Here is a 9,435-nt window from a genome sequence, read left to right on the forward strand (position 1 = left end):
GAATGACAGGTAAAACTTTCGGCTGCTTTGAAGCTCATAACAACTCAATGGACGGAAAAGCCGTTACTTTATATTACCGTTTCTTGGTCACAAAGTGTAGTTTTAAGATTAGTTCAGTCGAGAATGTATATGTATTATATTAAAATCTGCAGTCGATTAGTAAAGATAGCGCCTGTTTGAACGTTTGCTTAGTGAGATTCGGTACGAATGAGAACCAAAGCATGAGCGGACATCAGTGTTCACTCGCCCCGCTGACCACCGCCCTCTCTGGGCTACATTTCTGACAGAGATACCCCGGCTCTCATGTTGGCCTTGTTTGTTTATGATCGTCAAAATGAGATCAAATCAGCAGTATTTGGTGTCATGATCAAACTATTACTTGTTTTTTAATTCATATTTAGTGTCTTTTGTGTTGTTATTGTTTTGGCGCGAGGTAAAAGTTAATAAAACTATTTGTATAACGTTACTATTGCTTTCTCATTTATTCTTAACGTGATACGAGCACTTGATTATTATTATTAAACTTTGTTCTTGTCAGTACTATATAAAACTGTTTTTTATAAGTGTCAGAGATATGTTTTTGCATGCTGCTTATAAATATACCAGTGGCGATATTCTCATAACATGTTTTAATAGTCAGGTCACGATAAAGTAAATGATCAATGTCCACATTTAAAAGCTGCGGTGCTTACCTGCTGTTTCACGGTGTTTTCGCGTTCTGATAAGAAATATAGCTCCAGAAAAAAAACGAGTGTTTATATTCCTCTTTCCAAGTGTTAATAATCCACACGATGTGACAAGACATTTCTCCCATTAACTGTAACGTAACATCCAAGAGCGCCGATCTTTGACTAATAACTTCAGATTGGGGATTCAGACTGATTTATGAGCTAATAAACTAATGAGATACACGGAGAGTGATTCAAACAGCGCGTCTGTGTTTTTCCATTCAGAGATGAGCCGGCTTAGGACCTCCATTCACTAGGTGGCGGAATAATACTAAAGGTGAAGCGGCTACAGTGCTGTTATCAGCACAATATCGTATGGCTCTTAGCCAATCAGATTCGAGAACCAGAAAGAACTGTTGTATAAATATGTATATGTATATATATATATATATATATATATATATGTATATGTATATACATATATATATATGTATATGTATATACATATATATATACGTATATATATATACAGGTGGTGATGAGTGTACAATGGTCTACAGCTGTGAAGGAGTAGTCAGTGGCTAATGAGCTGAACACAGTTTAACACCATTGGCTGCGTCCGAAAACCCAAGGCAGTGAGTCGTTGCCTCACTGCCTCATGAGGAAATGACTTCGGATGCATGAAGGCATCTCAGAGAAAGACTTTCGGACACACTTCAAAGGCAGCGTGTTTGAAATATAAACAGAGAGCGCCTTTGTGATATCTAATCACATATTTGAAAACCACAATACAAATTTCTCGCTAGAAATGCAATTAAAAGGTAAGAAGTGAAAATCTACCTTTATTTACACTAAATTTGTGCTCCAGTCGCTTCCTTGGCCGCCATTTTATTTTTTAGAAACTCGACCAGGCTCAACCAATCACATTCTTATTGTACGCCCATGCAGACAGAAAGTAAACCAAACATTGAATTGATGCCTTCCTGCCTTGGAAAGCTGCCTCAGAAGGCAGCAATTTAGAGTTTTCGGACGCAGCCAATATACTGATATACACTTTTTACCTTGCAAGGATAAAATGTAACACTTTATTGTCTCAAATGAATTCAAGTTTCAATGTTTTTTCAAACGGTTCCTCTTTCATTTTTTTAGATTCTCATAATAAGATGCAAAAGGAAGCAGTTGACGTGTGAGCAGCCTTTACCCCGCACCACACTGAAATCAGATATCAAAGTCTCATCAGGATTCAAAATGCGTTTGTCTTCACAGAAACTGGTCGGCGTGACAATTGTTTTGAGCGCCATAATCTGCACCATCACCTTAAATAAAGGCCCTTACTATGATTTAAAAAAAATAGTTAACATTACCTTAACAGAGCAGTTTTTGCACAAAGAACCATGTGCGTGTTTGGAAGGCTGCTTGGCTGCGACTGAAGATGAGTGGTTTAAGAAACGCTTCAGAGATGATATTCCACCTCTGCTTTCTCTCGAAAATAGCGAACTATCAGACAACATCACTAACTGGTGGCAGGTAAGCAAACCACTACGACCCAAATGTTGACTGTGTGTGTGTGTTTTTGTTTTGATTTATCTGATAGTTATGTACAATTATCAATTATCCACTTCACCTTGTCTGGAGAACTGCCCTTTCATGTGCTTCCTCATAGTCTCAAAAGAGAAAAAATGTATTGCTTTGGGGGACTTTTCACCTTTGCACCTTTGCAGAGTCAGGCAAGCATATTTTCTTGCTGTTTTTTGTTGTGTTGGACTAATAAAAATCTTCTGTTGTTTTACAATGTATATGAACAGCATTCTCTTAATTCATCATTCTTTAACATCCCGTGGGTTGTGACCATAGACTGTAAACAAAGATGGACATAGTGTCCGTGACGTCACCCATTGTTTTCTGAAGATCGTTTTTTAAGCTTAAAGTAGGCGTTGCCTGCCGTCACCATCTTGGTCGTGCGTCAAAAATGGGTAAAGAGGCGGGACGTGGGTGAAGCTAAGGTGTCTGTTTGCTGAAACCATGCCCGCCTAGCTCGATTCTGGTGACCGCAGTGGCTGTTCTCCCCTCACTCAAGTGGCCACGCCCTTAATTATGCTGAACTTTAAAGCTTAATATAATTTAAATGGAGGAGTTCCCCCTCGCAGTTGTCATGAAGGGTAAAATTAACTATACAGACCAAAAACTATTTTTGTACCAGGCTGTAAACATAATATTTTCTACTGTAAAGTTGGCCATTTTTACATGGGGGTATATGGCATTGACTCCCTTTTGGAGCCTGCCTCTAGTGGCCAGTAGATGAATTACAGTTTAAATCACTTCCGAATTGGCTTTATCAGAGAGATCGGAAGGTTGCCCCTCGGTTGTGACTAATTCAGATAGGCCTAATTTAGGTTAGTGATTTCGTAACGAGGTCACTTTGATGTCACAATGACTCTTTATCTGTCCAAAGCAACTACAGTCGACCAAGATCAAGACTGAATACAAGCAAGCGATTGAGGAGCTGTTCGAAGTCATTCCCAAAGAGGGACACTACAGAGACGCCGGACCACATCGCTGCCGAACCTGTGCCGTGGTGGGAAACTCTGAGAACCTTTTAGAATCGCACTACGGCCCACTTATAGACAACAATGACTTTGTAATGAGGTAAACACGTGATTTAAACTATGCAGGGGGACAATTATGATAGCTAAACATTGTAATTTTCATTTCAACAGGATGAATAAGGCACCAGTTAAAGGCTTTGAAGATGATGTGGGATCGAGGACCACCCACCGAATTATGTACCCGGAAACTGCCGTCCATCTGGATAACACCACACACCTGGTGCTCTTACCTTTCAAAATACTGGATATCCAGTGGGTTACCAGTGCTCTTACCACTGGAACCATTAAAAAGTAATTTAACACACACTGATAATAAAATACCATCAATCTTTATTAAAGAAACTTATTTTCAGAAAATAACTATTTTCTTTTTGACTGTTTTATGTTTCTGTATTTCGCAACAGAACACGGTTTAAGGTTATAGACAAACTGCAAGCCAATAAAGACAAGGTAATTTTACATAGTAACTCAACCTATTCAACAACGGGCAGCTGTTGTTGTTTAAAAAATTAAGTTTTTCTCTTTTTCTCATATAGGTTATGGTTATGCATCCTACTTTTATGCACTATGTGCACACCTCATGGCTGCAAATCAAGTCTCGACGTTCATATCCATCCACGGGTTTCCTTGCCCTGATGTTTGCGCTACACGTTTGTGATGAGGTAAAACTTTTGACACCGATCACCCCAGCCTTTTGCCTTCACAGAGCAGGTGGGGTTTTACAATGAACTAACGGATGTCTTTGCCCATTTAGGTCAACGTATTTGGATTTGGTGCAAACAGTACGGGGACCTGGAATCACTATTTTGGAGGATTGGCCAAACGTTTCAAGGGGACTGGTAAACACAGCGGAGGTCTTGAGTCCAATGCCATTAAAGAACTGACAAAAAGGAATATAATCACTTTATACAAAGGGTGGTGAGGAGGACTGTGATTATCATGAATGTGTTTAATTTATTATTCATATTTAAGCTGTTCTGTTGTATATTTCTCATACTGATTACTTTGAACATGCGTGAGCAGTATGCACAATACATAAATGCTTACATTGTTAATTGATTGGTAAAAGCTTTAAAAATGTGAGTTCTCATAAAGTTGTCAGAAATATGAAGACTAAAGCTTATAACTTAAATGAATGTTCAATATGATACTTCTGTTAGCATTAAAATAGCAATGTTACAGGTGCTTTGTGGAACCATGCAGGCAAATGAGGAGACTTTTAAAAAACTTTAGTTTTAACGCCGCATTCAGACAGCCAGCGATGTTATCGCTGTGTGTCGCCCATCTCTTTCAATGAGGCGTTTCTAAATCTGCTTGTCATACACAAATGAGTACCATCCACGCCAATAACTGACAAGAGAAGGATGACGTGAATGTCACAGGTCGGGGCAGACCACAGATTGTAACAAGCCGCGCCCCTTCCTAGTTTCCACCTCGAGGAGGTCCCAAAGCCACCCCAATGACCAGACACACAAGAAATGAATGTAATTAAAATAAATCTTTATTAAGTTATTTAAAATAATGTGGGCAAGGGAAAGGGGACAATTAAAACACTAATTCCTTCCCGCCTCCAGGCGGAGCTTCCACGGGGACAGGGGGACAGGCTCCTTAGGGTTTGATTCCTTGAACCCGTGGCGCGCTCCTCTTCTCCTGGAGGCAAGGTCACAAGAGAAAGGTGGTTATTGTGCTGTCTACCAATATTAGTACTGGGGCTTTACTTCCCTCCTCAGGTTCGTGCTGCAAACCGAGGTACGTGTGACACAATACTGGGACTTAACTTCCTCCCTCAGGTTCGTGCTGCAAGCAGAGGTAAGTAACACACAAGACTGGGACTTTACTTTCCTTCTTCAGGTTCATGCTGTAATCAGAGGTAAGTAACACACAAGACTGCGAGTTTACTTCCTTCTTCAGGTTCGTGCTGTAAGCAAAGGTAAGTGTTACACAAGACTGAGACTTTACTTTCCTTCTTCAGGTTTGTACTGTAAGCAGAGGTAAGTAACACACAAGGTGGGGACTTTACTTTTCTTTTTCAGGTTCACTCAATACAGCGGTCACTCCGTACGACCTTTACTCGGGGGGCAGTGGACTTAACAGGATGAGGGTTGAACACGATGTGCTCTGACTTACGGATATCCAAGAGGGTACGAGGGGACCCACGGCCGACCTGCGGCGCTCTGGGTCATGGAGAGACGTTAAATGGGGGTATGTAGAGCCGAACGCTTCCCTTGCTCCTCCTCCACACACGGTACCGGAGATTACTGCACAGGGGCGAACCCTTGAAGAGGCTCCATAAAAGAACAATTATTGCATGCAGACTTCAGCCCAACAACCCTTCGTCAATAGCACAATCGTAAGATGGCTTACTCACTCCAGTAGATAGGTACTTCACCACTGCCCGTTTTTCTGTACAGTAATGATCCGTCACTTTGTCCTCAGGGGAAACCCTAATTGTAGAGACCCTCTGCCCACACTCCACCAGCCTCAACAGCTATGATCTTCCCACGGCTCCTCTGGCCTCGAAGTGGCTTCTGTCACAAAGCACAGCACGACACTGCAAGCTTTAAGTGTACACACACAATAAAGACGAAGACTCACCCACGACACTACACACACTTTTAGTGAACTACGGACTGAGCCAGGACTCGACCCGGGTTCGCCGTGCGGTTGGTTGGGCGATTTTCCTTGGTGGAGGGGACGAAGTGGGGAAACGATAGACACCCGGACCACCCTGGGGGCTACCCGTTGTTCTCCTCGGCTCGCCCACGCTCCTATCTACCGTGGGGCCGCAACTCTGCGTATACAGCTCACAACACAAGGTTAATAGTACACTTTTCGGTTCATGAGACGTAATACAAACTTCGATGTAACTCACGTGTGTTTAATACTTCCAATGCTGCTTCCCAGCTCGCCCACGCTTCCCTTTACAGTGGGGCCGTAACTCTGCGTATAAGACTCACAACACAAGATCGGGTAATACACCTTTAGGCTCACACGACGTAATACAAACTTCGATGTAACTCACATGTGTCTGATGCTTCCAATGCTGCTCCCCGGCTCGCCCACGCTTCCCTTTACAGTGGGGCCGTAACTCTGCGTATTAGACTCACAACACAAAATCGAGTAGTACACCTTTACTGAATTCCTTCACAACAACATTGAGGTTCCCAGTCTTATTCCAAATTGGAGCTCCGTTCACTATGGTGAGTCTCCGCCCAGTGATTCGCCTTTAGCGATCGTTTCTTCACCCAGTTAATCCAACCTCTGTTTCCTTCGTACACAGGTTCTACCAGGCATCTGTCCTCTTCACGCCAGCTCCGACTCCCCGGGGCAACGACAGCACGGCACTTCAAACACACCCGCTACAGCAACTGTCACAACATGACCAACACCACCTGGTTTGTATTTTCAGAGCTTTCTTTATACTCCTTCCTCTCTCCTCTTCAGCCAATCGCCAACCGCTGTGTTAATTTTACGCACCTGTATTCCATCTGGCTTGATTTGTCTTCGGAAAACTACCGGAAGTTCCGGTGTTTGTAGTAAATCGTCCGGGCGGGACTATCTCCAGGCGGAACCAATCTTCTCGAATTTCGGTTCCGCCCACGGAAGAAGTCACACTGTGACATGAACTCCACTGCTTTGTTCTCATTGGTAGTCGCTTTCGAAATTTGCTCGGCATTTGCATAAAGTTAAACTTTTCTTAACTTTCTCGCGTCGCTGGACACGCCCATACGGTCGCCAACGGTCACTTTCGCTCGTACTGCCGGAAGTTGCCCGGTTTGAAATGAATGAGATCGCGTCGCTCTGCTACTGCTGGTCGCTGGCTGTCTGAATGGGGGGTAAGAGTGGAGATTTTGCTCAACAGATCCACATAGGAAAGTCATACAAGTTTGAAGTTAAGAGTATAGTTCACCCAAAAATGAAAATTATGTCACTAATGACTCACCCTCATGTCGTTCCAAACTGGTAAGACCTCATTTTCAAAACACAGTTTAAGATATTTACAGTTTCTGACCCTCCATTGAACGGTACACTGTCCTGTCCATGTCCAGAAAGGTAATAAAAACATCATCAAAGTAGTCCATGTGACATCAGTGGGTCAGTTAGAATTTGTTGAAGCGTAGAAGATAAATTTTGGTCCAAAAATTACGACTTCATTCAGCATTGTCTTCTCTTCCGGGTCTGTATACCGTACATAGATTTTCAATGAAGGGTCAGAAAGCTCTCGGACTAAATCTAAAACATCTTAAATGGAGGTCTTACGAGTTTGGAACGACATGAGGGTGAGCCATTAAAGCAACACCAAAGAGTTTTTTTACCTTAAAATAACGCTTCTGAAACAGTTTCAGTCGTTCATCCACTCTAAACAGGGTGAACAGCACTTTCACATTCGCTTTGCAGCCCTCTATCGGCCAAAACCGCACTAAAGAAGTTTCCAACCGTCGGGTAGCGGTCCTGTAGTCCGAGTGAATACTACAAAAACTTGCTTTACGGCAGACCTACAATCCAATCAGACCCAGCTATGCCTCAGTATTTATGACAGTGGGTAATTACGCTTCTAACCTGTAGGGGGAGCAAAGAGCAAAAACTCTTTGGTGTTGCTTTAATGACATACATTTTATTTTTGAGTGAAATTTTTCTTTTAATGGTGACAGAATTTTCGTTTTGTCTGAATTGTTCATATTAGATCTTCAGAAAAAATGCACTATAGGTCACTTTGGATAAAAGCATATGTCAAATGCATACATATAAAATGTTTAACCCTTTAAAATAGACCAAATACAGTGAGATTGATTCAGTGATCAAAATGTATACCTTGAACTTGATTTTTAACATAATTTTGGGGGGGTCCCATAATATTTTGTTTACAGCACAGATATCTTTGTCATTCCTAGAACAGAAAACGTAGTTTGTGTGAAGGATTATTTGCAGTCTATGATTTTCGTTAAGATGAGTGTCTGTTGTATTTTTTTTTTCGGTTTCTCTTGTAAAGCCCTCTTTCTCTAGTCTGTATAGAGAGACATTTCTTTGTTGACAGCATCCAAGGAATTTGGGTGCGTTTGAAGTTAAACTGGTTTTCACTGTCCTTCCTTATCACCAGCCTAACTTGCTTACATTGCTTTCACTGTTTTAAAAAAATATTTGGAACCAACATGATCTCAAAAAGTCACAGAATTTTTGCTCATTTTTCCGTGGCATTCTCACGGATCTCCGCATTTTTCCGTGGCCCTGCCACGGATTGGTTACTCAACTGCTTTTTCCTATTTTCAAACCATTGTTGCTTTGGTTTAGGGTTAGATTTGGTGTTTGTGTTATTATGTCACTTTAAGTATTGGTTTATACTATTTTTTTCCTTTATTCTTTTATATTTTCTAAATTTTAAACAATTGTCGCCTGGCGTTGGGGTAAGAGTTGGGTTTGGGTAAGGATGTAATTTTATGTAAATCTAACCCTAAACCGAAGCAACAATGGTAAGAAAGTGGGACAAAACAGTTGAGTAACCAATCGTAACCAATTATACGGGCCAAATATTATAATTCATGTGAAGTAATTGTGCTATAAAGGCAAAATGTGCATTCAGAGCGCTATCGAGTTTGCATATACTGTATAAAGTTGGATCAACTTAAAATTTCAGTTTAGTTTTACTTCAGGTGAAAAATTTAAGTTGAATAAACCATCATTTTTAAGGTGTTACTTTAAGTTCAACCAACTTGTCACTGAACCAACTTGTCACTTTTTATGTCAAAGATTGATTTGATGATGTGAACTCTGGCTGTGTCCGAAATAGCCAGCTAAACCAGCACCAGCTAAACCAGCATCCCATTGGTGCTGGTATGCTGGTGACCACCAATTATGCTGGTCTATGCTGGTTTTTCAGCAGGGGCATCTTTTTATGTAAGGTTCAGGACCCCCATTGATGACGCACTGTGTGAACACCAGGACTGATGCCCTGCTTAAAAGTAAAACTCGTTAATGGTTTCTGCTTGTTCCTTCTTAAAGCAGCATTAAATCGGCATCCAATGCAGCAGACGCTATTATTAAACATTAAGTTAAACCTTTAATTATTGTTTGTAGAAACCTGAGGAAAGCAGATCTGTCTTCTGAGACGTTACCAAGCAACAGACACACCTGCGGCTATCTAACCACTACTAGAACGTGAAGAA

At 41.4% G+C, this 9,435-nt stretch overlaps 1 protein-coding gene across 1 annotated transcript; it reads left to right on the top strand.

Moving 5' to 3' along the window:
• The first annotated feature begins 1,792 nt into the window (after positions 1–1,792).
• LOC129455867 (CMP-N-acetylneuraminate-beta-galactosamide-alpha-2,3-sialyltransferase 2) lies at positions 1,793–4,352 on the top strand. The gene is made up of 6 exons (XM_055220651.2): positions 1,793–2,195; positions 3,121–3,314; positions 3,386–3,565; positions 3,679–3,724; positions 3,811–3,936; positions 4,029–4,352. Exons 1-6 carry the CDS (start codon positions 1,917–1,919, stop codon positions 4,194–4,196), a joined length of 993 nt encoding a protein of 330 aa, XP_055076626.2. The 5' UTR covers positions 1,793–1,916; the 3' UTR covers positions 4,197–4,352.
• Positions 4,353–9,435: the final 5,083 nt, after the last annotated feature.

This window comes from Misgurnus anguillicaudatus, chromosome 20, assembly GCF_027580225.2.
Source record: "Misgurnus anguillicaudatus chromosome 20, ASM2758022v2, whole genome shotgun sequence".
NCBI lineage: Eukaryota > Metazoa > Chordata > Actinopteri > Cypriniformes > Cobitidae > Misgurnus > Misgurnus anguillicaudatus.

Coding starts and splice junctions, on each gene's coding strand:
- LOC129455867 (XM_055220651.2), top strand. CDS start 1,917: ATGCGTTTGTCTTCACAGAAACTGGTCGGCGTGACAATTGTTTTGAGC. Junction 3,566..3,678: donor ACCACTGGAACCATTAAAAA/GTAATTTAACAC, acceptor ATTTCGCAACAG/AACACGGTTTAAGGTTATAG. Junction 3,937..4,028: donor CGCTACACGTTTGTGATGAG/GTAAAACTTTTG, acceptor TTGCCCATTTAG/GTCAACGTATTTGGATTTGG.